The 17,226-nt window shown below is 35.1% G+C and overlaps 2 protein-coding genes across 3 annotated transcripts; both read left to right on the top strand.

Moving 5' to 3' along the window:
• Positions 1-8,535: 8,535 nt before the first annotated feature.
• LOC109165100 lies at positions 8,536-12,927 on the top strand. Of its 2 annotated transcripts, none has more exons than XM_019313718.1 (5): positions 8,536-8,772; positions 10,183-10,593; positions 11,375-11,412; positions 11,521-12,501; positions 12,627-12,927. In XM_019313718.1, the coding sequence occupies exons 2-4, from the start codon at positions 10,266-10,268 to the stop codon at positions 12,478-12,480; spliced, it is 1,326 nt and encodes a 441-aa protein (XP_019169263.1). In that variant the 5' UTR covers positions 8,536-8,772; positions 10,183-10,265; the 3' UTR covers positions 12,481-12,501; positions 12,627-12,927. The 2 variants fall into 2 exon arrangements, with proteins under 2 accessions (XP_019169263.1, XP_019169262.1); XM_019313717.1 differs by having other exon boundaries at positions 8,538-8,772; positions 12,634-12,927.
• Positions 12,928-13,872: 945 nt separating this feature from the next.
• LOC109165094 (probable receptor-like protein kinase At2g21480) lies at positions 13,873-16,634 on the top strand. The gene has a single exon (XM_019313709.1). The coding sequence runs from the start codon at positions 14,029-14,031 to the stop codon at positions 16,543-16,545; it is 2,517 nt and encodes an 838-aa protein (XP_019169254.1). The 5' UTR covers positions 13,873-14,028; the 3' UTR covers positions 16,546-16,634.
• The last annotated feature ends 592 nt before the right edge of the window (positions 16,635-17,226 follow it).

Consider the following 17,226-nt stretch of genomic DNA (forward strand, 5'->3'; position numbering starts at 1 on the left):
CCCTTGCACTCGGTGATGGTCAAGTGTGTTGTCTTGACAAATTAACAATGTATTATGTGATGATGTCCAAGAAATAAACAGTCAAACCAAAATTTAGAAATTTTGGATTTCTTCTGGATTTCTAATTAAGTTCAATTCCATAATTATAATATTGCATAAATATTTTTAAATATTTTTATAATATTATTTTACGTGATCTTTTTCTAATTAACTTATAATAAAAACGTTCAATTTACAAATTGTTAATAAATATATGACGTTCACATATTATAAAAGTAATAATATACTTATGACATTAATTTGCATATACAAACAGTCCACTCAACCGACGCCTTTGTTTTTGGTCAAATTGATTCAAATACAAAGTGTTATACTCATTTTGGGATGACTTGTACAGATAATCGCATTTTTATGATGTGATTTAGCGTCTGTCGATGGCTAACGCTACCGTTTGATTTTGACGGCTGTCGTTATTAATTACAAATTACCCCTTCTTTTTTGGGTCCTACTGCATACATATTGCCATTCCTGCCCTTGCCATTCTTATTCCCACTGCCACGAATTTATGGTCAGAGTGGGTATTAATGAAAATAAATATGGCTCCTCTCCGTCGTTGGAATTCGGTTTAGTTGACTGCTCAGAGGAATTTGAACCACAATAGTGTCTACATAAGTTTCTTTTAGAATTTTTATTCGTACTTGAATGTTTAAGGTCTATTCGATAGAGCGGTCCAATCTCTCTGCAAATAAATTATTTGAGTCTTAAAATTATTCATATAAAACGATATATTGTTTTTTTTTTAGTCTACAATATAAAATGATAGGAACATGTATTTATTGTATTTTAACTTTGAGTATTCTATAATACTATTATTATAATAATTGTAATTTATTTCATAATATGTATTTTGGCTTTTCTTTGCACACAGTAACATTTTACCACCTTATTATTATTATTACTAGTTTTTTACCTGTGTGTTGTACAGAATATATTTGTTATAATCTTTTAAGAATATTTTGAGTCAATATACAAATATAAATTATAACAACGAATATTATATACTGCAATTGATGAAATAGGTTGTATCGATTATGTTTTTTTATGTTATCCTTGCTTGAATTCGAGCAAATAATTGCCCAATTATCTGTGCAGTGCGCGTGCAATACACGTGCGATGCACGGATAAAATTTTTTATTATATATTTAGATAATAAAATTGTTACTATTTCTTTAATCCTTTCAAAATTTGTTAAATATTCATTCAAATACGTGCGAATACATATCAATGCATAACACTACTGAAATTTTTCGTATGAGCAGAAAACGGACATGGGGGACCGTTTCTACATTAGAGAGAAATGGTCTCCCCGAATATGTTTTTCCTTAGTTGATATCTGATTAAAATAGTATAGATTAGAAAAAATTACGGTATTAGTTTTAAAGATTTTGATTTTGGTAGAACCTCATTTATTTACCCGAATAGGGCCACCAAAATCTAAAAATCGACACTAATCTCACGCTTTCTGAAAAGAATAATAAGATATAACCAACTCAATAATATATGGTTGTTCCAGAACTGGATTATTTCATATTGTTCATTGAAGTGTGAAATAAAAATAGTACGATTTTTTTAAATGGATGGATGGATTAGCTTATTTTTGTTAAGAAAATGTAATAGAAGTATATAATATGGTATGATGTCCAGCTTACGTGCAAACTCTGCCAACTAAGTGTATTTAAAATGGCAATTATTATAGTATAGACAGTATAAAATCCAATTATTCCTTGCAAGTTGCATCATTCATTTATACAATTGTTAGAATTCATTTCATAAGCTCTCGACAATATTGCCATGATACTACGCCTTTTCAGGACTATTTGGATTTTTTTTTTTTTTTTTTTTTTTTTGGCAATTAATCAGTTACAAAGTTATGAATATATAAGTTTTTTTAGAGTGTATTAATAAATATCTATTGTCTCGCACTTTTTTTCTTGGTTATAAACTTATAGTAACCATTTTCAAATATTATTTTAACCGTAGCAAGACATTTGATAAGTGATTATAACACGTTGGCACATCAATCATCCACTACTTTACAACTGAATATTTTATTCATTTGAATCGGTTTATATATTATGAACAGCCTAAGTGATTGAATAATATCAAACCCTTTGCATTTTATTAAAGTCATAATTTATATTGTTTGATTACAAAACATTTAATACGCAGTACTAAAGACTTTAATTATAGCGATTAACAAAGCATTGATGATAATTTATTAGGCTGAATGGTCCAAACAAGCAAATGTGTATGGAGTGGCCGGGTGGGGGCATCATGTCAACCCAAGTGTATTTGGCTTAATCTAAATTTATTGACTTGCCAACTACTTAGTAGTGTGATGACATTCCAATTATCATTCTAATTGGATGGTCATAAGTTTGAACTCCGGCTCGGTAGTGGATGGGAGCTTAGATCTTTTAGGTTGAAAAATGTTTGAGAAACTATAAAACAAATACTAAAAAAATCGTAAGTGAATTAAAGTATCTTCACTTAGTTCAAACGTCATAACTTTGTCCAAGAGTCTAAACTTCAACCTAAGTGAAGTCACCCATAATATATTATTGGTTCACACTTGTGTGAGATACTGAGATATACACAAATGTAATACTGAATCATGAATAAAATGTTTGTTACTAATAAGGAAAAACATAATACTTTTATATAATGATGTAAAAGTATTACTGATTACTTTGTTTCATCAAAATTATTATATTTTTCCTTATTAAAGAAAATGTAAAAGTATTACATTTTTTCATATAAGTAATAAACATTTTATTTATAATTTAATGAGTTAATGAACAATTTGGTCCCTCAATTATTAGCGAACTGTCAATGTAGCCCCTCAATTGCTTATTCATCGATTTGATCTCCGAAAATAATTATTTTTAGTCGATTTAGTTCCTCAGGCACGACACGTCTCACATTGTTAGTATAAGTTTTGCATTTCATTTTGACCCGACATGTCTGTCTCAGCCAAGTTTTTGTCATACATTAAATGTTAATTTTTTAAAATTATATTATTTGTGTATTGAAGGTTAGTACACAATCAATATATATTCAGTAAATTTAAAATAAGCATTTATTCATGGTCTACACTATAATTTGCTTCATGAGGGTACTCATATTTGTACTGATGAGCTCCAAGTGATTAGGTAAGCTCATAATCGTTATTTAAAGGTGCGCTATGAGTAAAGCGACCTAGCTGATCGACTCTAACAAACTTAGAATATTGTAGTTATCAAATTAACTATCTGACCAACTCATCAATTAAAATTTCCCTAAACTTTAATGTGGACACATAATATTGTCATAAAGACTGCAATTAACTATATTTGTATTCTTTTGTTTTGTGCTCGACAAGGACACACTCATCAATTACTGATAGAATGATATATGGAAATTAAAGCAGTTGAAACTACTTTGAAGAATTGCCATATACCATCCAAATATAATTAGGGGTGGGATCAAACGTAATGATAAACCATAGATTGGATTTGGAAGACTCCGAGATGATAACAAAAACAATGACATGTATGCTAATTACCACCAAATCATAATGCAGTGGTTGAGCAAATCCTGCACGTTGACGCAATCCTTAGACGGGGAATTCCTAAGATTATCATTATCGTTATCTTCACAACTACTTATAATGCGCAAATTACATCTTTAAATTAATGCTCAAACACAAAAATTAAAATATTAAATATATACAATTAAATTGTAACATATGAGCTAATGATGTTGTAGTCTAATGACACGAAGTGACTCTCCCAAATACAGGGCCGTCCCAGTAGAAACAGGGGTCCTGTGCAATATTTTGATTTGGACTCCCTTTTTTCAAGTAATTTTTATATATAAATAATAGTTATTTAAAAAGTTGTATCAAAAATATAAATATTGTATAAAAAATATATCTAAAATTTCATTTAAAAAGTGACATGCGTCGTGCACACGTAGACGCAAAATATTTACCAAAATTTTGATATCTATTTCTTCCAAACTGTCATTTTCAATAGAGATTAAAGCTAATCCATTGAGTCTCTCTTGCAACATATTTGATCGTAAGTAAGATTTCAATAACAAATTGATGCCATAATGACTACACTTTTTCTTATACTTCTTTAAAAATCTTGCAACAAAAATAAAACACCTTGTCAAGTTCTTTTGAATATATAAGCCCATCTCGATCACACTTCTCTCCATTTGGCAAATATCTTGTATAAAATGCTGATGAAAATCTTCTAGAGAATTTATCTTTAGGACCTTTATTTATTGATAAATCTCTTTTAAGACCATCTTTTACAAGAATATCTATTAATTTAGAATCAAGCGCATTCCAATTTCTTGGATCATATATGTCAAATAAAATTGAATTATTTGGTTTATCATTGTGACCAACATCATTTAAATAACTATCAACATTCTTATTATTTTCATCGTCACAGTGATACCTATCATCATTGTGCACATTATCATTTAAATTATTTCCAATCTCACAATCATCTTGAACTTCTATATGTAGATTAGCATCTAACAATTTTTCTTTGACATCATCTTTTTACTCATCTATTTGAGTTTTTTTTTTTTTTTTTTTTTTTTTTGTAATAAAATTTTCAAGAGCCCCTTTTGAGATTGAGTTAGTTACTCAATTTTTCTTTACTTGTTACGCTTCTCAAACCCGTATGAATATTTTATAGAAAACATAAATCCTAAGGAAGAAATAAAAATTTATTTACAAACTCTATGAATAAATAATTAATCAAGAAACAAATTCTTGAATATCTTATTCTGAAATCAGAATTATTAAGTCATTTAAATAAAATAATAAATAAAAATTGTGAAATAATACGTAATTTTAATTACCTGTCAAGAGAATTTAAGAATTTGAAAGTTTGTGTGATAAAAAAGAATTGAAGAATCAGTAGCACACAAGTTGAATCTATCGTAGTTCTGAAATTTGAATTACCTAATCTAGTTCAAATACACAAACACTTAAATTAAATACTCAAATTAAATATTTAAATTAATGCAAATACCTAGATGCTAGAATTCGCAAAGATACAAACAACAAATTCAAATTAAAAGTTCAAAACTCAAATACCTAGGCACTTTAGGCAGTAGCAATTTGTTGTAGATTTGTATTTTGTAGTCTTTCTTTCTCGTCAATCGTCTGGGTTTTTCGCACGCTAGGCTAGTCGACTAGATTATGGTAATAATTTTGCTTGTCGGCTTTGTTCAATTAGAAGTCTTCCCAAAGTTCCAACGCTGAAGCATGAATGCATGATATATATACTAATTTTTTTTAAAAAAATTAAGGGGCCCCAAAAATTTGGGATCCCTGTGCACCGGCCCTGGGCAGACTTGCCTAGGGACGGCCCTGTCCAAATAGGAAGTCATGAGTTTGATCTCCAGTAGAGCGATATTGATTCATTGTGCAGAGTCAGTATAATTTTTCTTATATGATTTAGACATCAGTTGTCGTTATATATGAAATATTTATCTTGTAAACTCTCACTGATATTTTGAGATATTATTTTTCCTTAAAAAAAGTTGATTAGATAATGAAAAATCTACATTTAAGTTCTTAAAATAGAGAGAGATTTTGTTACATATTTAGTAGATCAACTTGCAATAAAATGTACATTTTAATTAAAGCAGTATAGATTTTTAGAATAAAAAAATTAAGATTTGTGCTACAACAAATAAGATTTGATTTAAGTAGAGAGAATATAATGTATTATTATAATAATAATTATTATTATAGTATGATATTTGTATTTTTTAAGATGATGATTCAAAAAATAACAATTTTCACTTTATTTTCTAATATATAAAGTTTAAAGAAACAAATCAAATTAAGTAAATATTATTATATTTTACTTATTAGTACAAAGAAGAAATGAGTTGAAAAAGAAAAGAAAAGAATACGACACGAATTCTATTTTATGTACACTTAATTGTTATTTTTATTAAAAGATTATAAAATATTTTGTAATCAGTAAGTTAAAAATAATAAATAATTAACATAATTTTCAGCTACTAAAGTTTAACTTTGAAAATGTTATATTATTGTACAATGAATCAATTAACATATACAAGTTATCAATTCACATTATTACACTAACATAATTTTTATTCTGGTGCTTTATCAACATTGGCTCTTATTATATTTATTATAATAAGAATTTAATAGACATAATTTAATAGACATAAGCAATTTCAATTGATTACTTTGTTTACTTACTGATAAGTTAGTTCTAATGTGTTATTATCACTTTCATGAGTAAAAGGTAAATAAGTTTTTAAACTTTTAACAAAGTAGCAATTAAGTTAAATTGAACTCGTGATATTTAATATAAGGGAAAATGGCACTTTTTCGCCCTGTGTTATATGCTTATAGCACTTTTTCCCCCTGAGTTATTTATGCATTCACATTTGCCCCCTCAATTATTAAAGAAGTTGCGGTTTTTCCCCCTGATAATATTAAATGGACATTTCTACCCTTAAAACAAATATTTTATTTATTTCCCTTCTTCACCAAATTATTGCTTATACGTAGGGATGACCACGGTTCGGTTCGAACTGAACAAAACACTATAGCAATCAAATTAAAAAATTTCGGTTATGATTCATAACATAACCCAATATTTGGGTTTCCGTTTATTAAAATCATGAACTGGAAAAAATGGATCCTGAACCGTGAATCGGAGGTTCAAATCGGAACAACTACTAGCAATAGCTTAAATTAGAATTATAATATTTGCAAATAGTGTATTTTTTTCCGCATTTATATTGACTCTCACATATAAGTATATATAATCGCGATTTGAGTTTTATTTTGAACCGTCGGTTCACGATTTTGGATCCAATTTGAATTGTTGGTTCAAACTTTCATTTAAAATTTTATTTTTTTATTTTTAAAATATTCTAAATTTAACACTTAATGTATTTTATTTTTTCAAATCGTGGTTATAATTTGTTGGAGAAGAAAAATAAATGAAATATTTATTTTAAGGGTAAATATGTCCATTTAATATATTAGGGGGAAAAACTGCCACTTAAATAATTTAGGGGGGAAAAGTGCTATAAGTATATAACAAAGGGGGAAAAAGTGTCATTTTCCCTTAATATAATAATTATGCTTTATTCATATAATAATTATGTTTTATTCACTTGATCACATAAAAACACTTTTAGATATTGATTGTGAACTTCCCGTAAATCAAATATTAAAACAAAAATTAAGGAATCAATCCCAAAATTAGTGTGTACTAATTCTCGTGATACTTTCGTGTGACATGAAAAGTATGGAATGCTTACTATGCACTCCGCGTCCTGCGTAAGAAAGCAAATAGTCCCATTAAAGTTCAATCTTTTTTACAATTTCTGACAAAATTTCAAAGTAAAGAAGGAATAATTCCCCAAAGTTCATTCAAAATAATAAAATAATAATAAAGAATAATGCGCAATAAAGTATTGAAATTCCCAAGTGGTATGTTTTGCACCTTCTTTTTCAAAGTCAAGATGTGATTTGATGTTTGAAATTTGATAAGTATACATTAAATTTCCACTAGAATCCCATTTTAAACAGATTTTCATAATTTTTAAATTCAACATTTTATATTTAATTTAATATTTATAAACTTAAGTATTAATTAAATGTGAATGTAAAGAAGCTTAGTCAACACACTTAAAATATAGCACATGACACGTATTATCAAGCATACTATCGAGATTAAAAGTTTATCGGCAAAGTGAATTAAATCTATTTACACATGACACATGTTATTAAGCATATCGAGACTAACAGTTCATCAACAAAAGGAGTTAGACCCATCTGTTAACATAAAGACAGAGCAATATCGTCATAATCCAAAATGGTCTGTTAAAAATTTAGTGAAAAAAAAATAGACCAATTTTCTAACTTAGTTTCAGGCAAAACAACACCATCTTGATCCAAAACAATACTCCTCTTACAAGCACGAGGCAAGAGAAGTAGCCCACTTCGTGTCCTCAATTGTGCTTAAATTGGTAGGTGGGAGTTTATCATTATAATTATATAACAAAAGTAAAAATTAATTCAATAATAGACTATTTGAAATATTATTCATAAGGAAAAAATTTTTTTTTTGGAAGTAAGGAAAATTAAATTTAGTAAAATTTACTAATACTAAAATGTAAACATGACAATTAAGATAACAGGAGAGAAGTACTTTATATGATAATAGGACGAATTTAAGAAAATAAGAAATTAACTAAACTAATGATATTTCCAAAAAAAAAAAAAAAAAACTAAACTAAACTAGAGAAATGAAAAAGAAAAAAAAGAAAAGAAAAAACAGTACTCTGTAAGAAGAAGACAAAGCACGCTGACGTCTGACGACGAGTTTCGCTTAACTCCGTTAATTAACGATTCTTCTGTTCGGGAGCGTGATTGTCACAAAATGGAGACTGACGGCATTACCAGAAGCCGTTTAAATAAGCCCCACCTCTCTCTCTCTCTCTTTCTCTCCCGCAACCAGAAGAAGAATCATAACCTTTTCTCACTCTACTTTCTCTCTACAGTTCCACAACTAACCACCAACCCGCTCTGCCCTCCGCTCGCCGCCTCTTTCTCGTCGACCGCCGACCGGAGACGCCGTCCTGCTTGCTTACGTCAGCTTCTCTCGATTCCGTACGGACGACGGAGACACTCCTATCTCCATATTCGCGGTGAGGATGCCATATATATGTACATATACGTATACTGTTTTCGCGTATTATAGATTTATAGGTTTAGCTGCGATGAGTGTAAATATGTCGGCACAGACAAGTATGGGTGAGCGAGGTATTTAGACATACATATGGAAATTATGGAGTAATTTAGCAAATTTGTGTGCTTGTGTGGCTCTAATTACTATTTTCTCGGCATGGATTTTGGATCTTTTTGACATGTGGGTGTTCGATACTTGTTATGAATTCACTTATGGGGGGTTTTGTGACTCAGACTCTGTCCTTCTACTGCTCTTCTGCAAATTAGCAGATTGATTCAACTTTAGGTTCTAAGCTTCTACCCCAATTCTTATATCTATTATTTTTAGCTTCAATTTGTCTTAGAAATGTTTTTTTGGGAACATATGTATTTGAGTGGTGTTTCTTTGCTTGATCAATTACTTTTTGGTATATTAAAAACTTCGAATATTACCGAAACTTGTTATCAAATTTTGTGAATAGGGTTTTATTGAACAGTAATCTGTGAGTGTTTGTGTGCGTTTTTTTTTTTTTTTTTTTGGGTTGGGGACTCTAATTGCTCGATATTGTTCGAGGATTTAAGAATTATCTTCCACTCTAATGAGTGTGCTAATAGGTAGTTGATAAGTGCAGTAACATTTAATCCCTATTACACTAAAGGAAAGCGCCTTTTAGTTTCCTGGCCAAGGTCATCATGAATGATATGGTAATCTCCATTGTTATATGATTTGATCTTTTTTTTTTTTTTTTTTTTTTTTTTTTTTTTTTCCTGTTATTTATTTATAAATTTGATTTCAGATTATATGCTCGCACTTGTAGTGATGATTCCATGCTAAATGCTCGTGCAATTCATTTCTGTGCATTTGAACTTTTTATTTATTTTATTGCATAGAAATCATGACCTTATGGAAGAAGGTAATAGCAACAGTTTCTACCCTTCATTTTGCAATTGTTTACTTTGTATTGGAAGTTACAATAGAGCGGTTGCTTCAATAATGCAGTGTTTGTTATGCTTTGTTTGATGACAAAAGGTCATGATGATGTTTCTTTATTTGCCAATTATTATACAGAGAATCTTTTATATTGACAGAGAAGTTGATGGGCTGAGTGATACCTTGAAGTACTACTCAGTTGGAACCATAGTGATGTCTTATGTTCTGATTGCGGGATCCAATTAAATTGTTACTAGTCACAGAAGCTTCAGTTTTAAGTGTCTTGACATGTGCAACATCATTAGCTTTCAAAAGGCATTCTCTATTTATGTGTTTGATGCAACATTTTCTGTCTGCATCTTTCTTATTGTAGTTAATGTGCATAATCTGCTGAAATATCTACATCTTAATATCTCATGCCTGCTATTGCTGATCTCAGTTTTTTCTTTTGTGATTCCAGGGTATTATGTGCTGTGAACACGGCGCAACTGTTATTGGTTGACTGCTTGCTGTGAATAGATCTTACTTTGTATGTGAGCAAGCATGGGCTCTGCGTGTTGTGTAGCTGCAAGAGATAGAACCATATCAAATGGAGCTACTAGTGAAATTTTGCAACGGAATGTCAGGTATTCGCCATCATGGAGTTTCCGATGGGATAATCGAGGACGAGTAGCTGGTGAAGAGACATCCGTGAATTGGTCTTCTGATGGAGTTGGTGGCAATGATAGATTGGAATTTAAGTCTGGTACAACTGTTGAAACAGTATGTCCATCTGAAGATGGAAGCCCATTGGATAGTTTCAGGTCATTTCCATGGCAAAAGTCACCCACTTCTGAAAGAAACATGGGAAGTTCAATGCATCCTTCAACAGGTAGAACTCTCCATGAGTTTCTTATCATTTCCCCTTTGAGGATATGCAATATAATGTGTTATAAGGAATTACTTGTCCCAAAATAATATAGAGAACTTTGGTGTCTCAAATGCAACTTCAGGGTCTTACTCTCTGGAAGATGTAATATTTACTTCTTTCAACACTTGTTGCTTCATTCACAAGGCTTGGACTCAAAAGTTGAAACCAACCTTGTTAAAGAGGGATTGATCTTCCACTTGGATCAAAGGTCGCTGGTAGTTAGTAACGTTATTCACTTCTAAGAATATAACCCCAAGCATCATCGGATGCTATAAATTTTTAATTTTTAGCCACTTGGTATGATAAACCTTTTATGGTAATAAATTTTGTCATTTTTAAAAGTTATCATTGTCTGGTTATCTCTTAATGCATGGGATATAATCTAACATTACTTGGGGGCTTGAGGCATTAGTCTGCTTGTGCAAAGACTGTACTACTCTTGGATCAAGTAAAATTTGTTTTCAGGAAAATGTGCATTAGTTTTTTCATTTCTTATTAAAGTTTGGATTTGTTATTTCATTGTAGGGTGCCATTCGTTTCCCTGCCATAAGAATAGACATCCAAGATGGATGTACCTTACTATCCTTCCTATTCTTTGGTTTCTACCTTACTATACAGTATTCAAATGGTTGTCTAGCCATAAAGTTGTTTACTCCATATGTATGCGCCGAGCTATAAAGTTGCTTGTTCCCTATGTGTTTTTTAACCATTATTTGATTCACTTTCCCTTATTGTTGCACAGATCCATTGGTGGACAGCCAGGACAGGAATTCTACAGAGGTAAAAACATTATGGTTTTTTTAGAACACTCAGGATGAGTCTGAAAGCTTGTATTCAATATATGTCTGTTACTGAGCATTACATCTTTCTTCACTGATATATCTTTAGGTAAAAGAGTCAACAGGATCTCCTGCAGTATCATTCCCATCTCCTGTAAAGCTGTCTCCATCGGCACCTTCAGTTTCATCTTTTTCAACGTCACCTTTGTCATCACAAAGTCAAGTGCCTTCTGCCAACTTGACTTCATCAAGGTTGCCTCATCACTCTCCTGGGCGCCATCTATCACGGCATGTATCTGATAGTGGTGTACCAGGAATCAAGTCCCCAACTTTCTCAGTGTCTGAAGAAGCGTCCTCTTTCATTCTCCCTGGTTGGAGCAATGAATCTACTCGAGGATCTTATGGTGGATCATCGGATGGATGGTCTGTTCCTTCCTTTCCTGAATTCCTGACAACTTCTCGGAGGGGGAGATGGTCATTTGATAGTGAAAGCTTTGGCTTCCATCGTGATAAAGTTGCCAGATCTAGTGGAAGAAATTCTGGTTCTCCCTCGCTTGATCTCCGAACCTGTGGCATTTGCTCAAAGCTGTTAACAGATAAATCTTTGTGGGGTAGTCAGAAAATTATAGCCTCTAATGAACTGGCTGTTGTTTCTATTCTAACTTGTGGGCATGTTTTCCATGCTGAGTGCTTGGAGAGTATGACATCTGAAATCAACAAGTATGACCCAGCTTGCCCCGTCTGTACATTCGGGGAGAAGCAAGCATTAAAGATGTCTGAAAAGGCACTGAAAGCTGAGATGGAGTTAAAAGCTAGAAAGAGATACAAGAATCGGATTGTTGACAGCAATTTTAGTGGCAATCTTTCTGTATTAGACCGTCAGAAAAGTAGTGGACACGAGGGGAGGTATCCCAAGATGAGCTCAAGTTCCAGCATGAGAAGTTCATCAGGGAAGACCTTCATGAGGCGCCACTTTTCATTTGGGTCAAAGGGGAGCACCAGAACCTTGTCTGAGAGTCTTTCTACTCGAAAGAGGATATTTTTCTGGGCAAAATCTAGCAGGGAGTAAGCTTCTTCCTGGAAATAATAGGTAAGCAGCTTAGCGACCCTATTTCTGGTTATATTTACATACTTTTTTAGTACATTACCCTCATGTCCATTGTAGATCCATTACTTCTAAGGTGTTCAACGTGTAATAACATATTTTTTTGGAAGTCTGCAGATATCATGGATGACCACCTTCCTCTTCTAGCTTGCTTGATCTTTAGAGCACAAGTCGATGCACATCTCGTCTTATGGGTTCCTTGCCAAGGAACACGTTGTTCTACTGGCAGATTTAGGTTAGCTTTCGAAGATACACTGTAAAGAAGGGGAAACAATGCAAATAGAAAAGACAATCAATTATTAGCTTTACAAAAGGGAATTGAGAGTAGTTATTTATATGTGTACATTCACATTGGATTGTTTTGCACTTTCATTTCAAGCGCTTGCAAATATTCTCAGGATTCTATGTGCTTGTGCTCTTATTTTACTTAGCTCTCTAATTGTGGAAGGCAGATCTCTTTGTTCTGTTAATGACACTAGTGGAAATTGCCCATAAGAAATGAGATTAGAAGAGGAATCTATCCTTTTTGCCTTTCATTAAAAGAAGGTTGTCCCTCCAACAACTTTTCCTTCCCTCTATTTTAAATTCCAATTTCGAAATTAAGATTGAGAGAATCTATTTCAACTTGTTTGAAACATTCTTTGCTTGGCTAGCATCCCAAGATATTAGCTAGCTATGAAATTTTATCTCAAAGTTACTTTTGTTTTCAAAAAAAAAAAAAACTCAAACTTTCTTTTAGTAGCAATGTAGATATAGATAGATCCTCACCAAAAAAAAATGTAGATATAGATAGATAGATATATAGATGGGGATAACTTTAATCCTAGGGGTCCATATTCAAAAAGCTTCCAATAGAAATATATTTATTGAAAATAATAATGGATCACTATTGACGTTCTTAGTGTGAGTTGGTTTTAAGTCAGTTTACTCCCTTGTGTTTCTTTATCGTTGACTAAGGTTACAAAGCATGAGTTATGTAGTGCATACCATCGACTAATGGTTGTAAGTTCTCCCTTGTCACTCAAAAAATGTAACATATTGGTTGTTCGTCACTTAAAAAATATAACATATTAGTTGGAACTTGAAAGTAATAATAAGTAAGAAAAGACGAAATTAATTATTAGTCTCGCTCTAATAATTCAATTTCATGGTAAATATGGGAAGTAACTTGTTAGTAAATTAAATTGTAATAGGGAGTAATAGTTAAAAGTATGCCCAAGAATGAACAAAACGGTTGACCAGCCAATTCTGTTTTGGTGCGCAACCTGTGAAATTTAACAACAAACACGGCGACAGTATCGGCAAGCAAGCTGAAAATGAATGCATGCATGCAACGTTGTAGTTGAAATAGGGATGATGTAGGATCGGGACGCTTCTTTTAGTCTAATCCGTCCTTGGTCATATCCTCTCTCAAATCTTGAGCTCGCAGGAGGGCCGGAGATGAAAGAGGACTAAAGGACCACCAGCGCTAGCCCGCCCGCCCGTAGCTATCTGATCTGGAAACGAACCGGGATGGCGTCCCTCCTGCTGCTTCTTTTCTGCCTCTTCATTGTGGGCAATAATGCGCAGGATAGCGTTATCCCTGCCACGAGTTTCCATCCCTACAATCCCACAGACAATATCCTTGTCGGCTGCGGCGCCACCTCCGCCACCACGCTCCCCGGCGACCGCGTGTTCCACCCGGACGCCAAATACTTGTCTTATGAAGGTACAGAAGTGGTGGCTTCCATGCCCTCCAATAAGAAGGATTTGGGTGCCATATATCGGAATGCCAAGATTTTTGAGAACGATGCAACCTACTCGTTCCCCGTCGCCCAGCCCGGCTGGCACTACCTCCGCCTCCACTTTTTCCCGCTGGAAAACCCGGATTATGACCTCAAGTCGGTGACTTTCTCCGTCCAGACAGATTCCTTAGTCCTCCTCGAAGTTTTTCAGGCCGAGAACGACACCGCAATCGTCAAGGAGTTTCTCATCAACGTAACCTCGCCGCATTTCTCGTTGTACTTCAGGCCCCTCAGCACCGCCGCCTTCATCAACGCCATAGAGTTCGTCTCCGCCCCCAGTACCCTCCTCGCCAATTCCGCCTCCACTCTGTTCCCCGTTTCCGCCCAATTCGACCTTTCCTCTACCAATCTCAAGACCTTGTATCGGCTAAACATCGGAGGCGGGGTCGTGGAGCCGCACGTTGACAGCCTCGGAAGAACATGGGAGTCCGACACGCCGTTTCTGGATCCCATGCAAATGGGGACGCCGGTTTCCGTTTCGACCTCGATCATCAACTACCCCAAAGGAGGACTCCTCACCCCTGTCATCGCTCCTCCGGCTGTTTACGCTTCTGCCGTACAATTGACGGACGCTAAAGTCATGCAACGTGATTTCAACATTACTTGGAGGATGCCGATCGACCTTGAGTATTCCCATCTTGTTCGTCTCCATTTTGCGGATATTGTCAGCAAAGGGCTAAACCAGCTCTATTTCAACGTGTACATCAATGAAAAAATGGCGATTTCCGGGCTAGACTTGTCATCTATGGTGTTTAGATTGGACACCGCTTATTACAAAGACTTCGTGGTTAATTCCTCCATGATTTCCGATCCACTCATGGTTAAAATTGCTCCGGTGGAGGATGCTCAGGGCATTAGAAACGCGATCTTGAACGGGCTTGAGATCTTCAGGATGAACAATTCCGTGGGTAGCCTGGACGGGGAATACGGCGTTGATGGGTCGAGGGCGCATGTTGGGATCTCCAGCCGGAACACGGCGGCCGTCTTCGGGTTTGTCATGATGTTCGGTGCGTTTATCGGGCTGGGAGCCATGGCTATGAAGTGGCAAAGGAGGCCCCAAGATTGGCAAAACAGTAAGAGCTTCTCGTCGTGGCTGCTTCCCATCCATGCCGGAGATACAAGCCCTAGGCACAGCAAGAACTGGATGGGAAAGAGCCAATTCTTCTCATCACGAGCAGCGCTGGGCTGGTACTTCTCCTTAGCGGAATTGCAGGAGGCCACCAGGAATTGGGACCCCAGTCAAATCATCGGAGTCGGAGGATTCGGCAACGTCTACGTGGGAGTAATAAACGACGGAACAAAAGTAGCTGTGAAACGTGGGAATCCGCATTCCGAACAAGGCATTCATGAATTCCGGACCGAAATTCAAATGTTGTCCAAGCTCCGGCACCGGCATTTGGTCACTCTCATCGGGTATTGCGACGAAAACTCGGAGATGATCTTGGTTTACGAGTACATGGCCAACGGACCCTTAAGAGACCATCTTTACGGCAAGAACTTGAGTCCCCTTTCATGGAAGCAACGCCTGGAAATATGCATCGGAGCCGCCCGCGGCCTCCACTACCTCCACACCGGCGCCGCCCAGGGGATCATCCACCGCGACGTGAAAAGCACCAACATCTTATTGGACGAAAACTTCATCTCCAAAATGTCCGATTTCGGGCTCTCTAAAGACGCGCCCACCACGGAGCAAACTCACGTCAGCACCGCCGTGAAGGGGAGTTTCGGGTATCTGGATCCTGAATATTTCCGAAAACAGCAACTCACCGACAAATCCGATGTTTACTCTTTCGGCGTCGTACTCCTCGAAGTCCTGTGCGCCCGACCCGCCATCAATCCGCAGTTGCCGAGGGAGCAAGTGAATTTGGCCGAGTGGGCATTGCAATGGAAACGGAAGGGATTATTAGACAAGATCATTGATCCAACGTTGGTGGGTCACATCAACCAAGAATCCATGAAGAAATACGCAGAAGCCGCCGAGAAATGCCTGGCGGAATACGGCGTTGATAGGCCGACAATGGGCGATGTCCTCTGGAACCTCGAACATGCTTTGCAGCTACAAGAAGCCGACAAAGCATTTTCTCCTACGCGGCCCTCCGCCGCGATAGCGCCGCCTCTTCCTCCTGCTTCACCCGCCGCCGCCACCCACCCCATTCCTTTGCCCTCCCCCGCTCAAGCTCAAGACTTTAATGATCACTCAGGAACTGAAATGTTTTCTCAATTTACTTCTCTCAATGGACGATAATATATGTTTGACATATTACATATATATAATATAATGTCACAACAGCATAGTCCACACCACCTTCATTATTTCCCACGCAAAAACATGCATGCATTATCGATCTATACCTCCCATCCGGGCTAATTTGTATGAATATATATTCTGTTGTGCATTTTCTCTCTCTTAATATCTGCATCCAGTTTCTTCATTAACAGATCCTTATCAATGGATACACTTCATAATATTCAACACTTCTTTAGTTGTTCCACCATTAATCATCATTTGCACCAATATTAAAAGTGGGTTAGTTGCATACATACACTTCAATTCTCGAATTTCCCCTTTAAAAAAAATCTAATTAGTAAATTAATTCAAATATCATCCAGATTTTTTTTTTCTTTTTTAAAACTTCTAAGAATTTGTAAAATTGTCTTTAAATCAAGCAACGTAACATAAGTGACTTAAAACAACCACAAAATGATCTTTGGGGTAAGTTCTTCCTCCTTCTTCCCATGAGGAAGAACTAACCTGAAATATCATTTTGTGGTTGCTTTAAATTATTTTTTTTTCCTTAGATGGAGGGGAAAGGAAGGAAGGCCAAAGCTTCGTTTCACCCACACCCCGGCCCGACAGAGCATTTTGAGGCTAGACCGGTGCTCACTGCGCACAGAACGTTTTGGGAGGATGTAAATCATGATGACT

The sequence above is a fragment of the Ipomoea nil genome, unplaced genomic scaffold, assembly GCF_001879475.1.
Source record: "Ipomoea nil cultivar Tokyo-kokei standard unplaced genomic scaffold, Asagao_1.1 scaffold3069, whole genome shotgun sequence".
Classification (NCBI taxonomy): Eukaryota; Viridiplantae; Streptophyta; class Magnoliopsida; order Solanales; family Convolvulaceae; genus Ipomoea; species Ipomoea nil.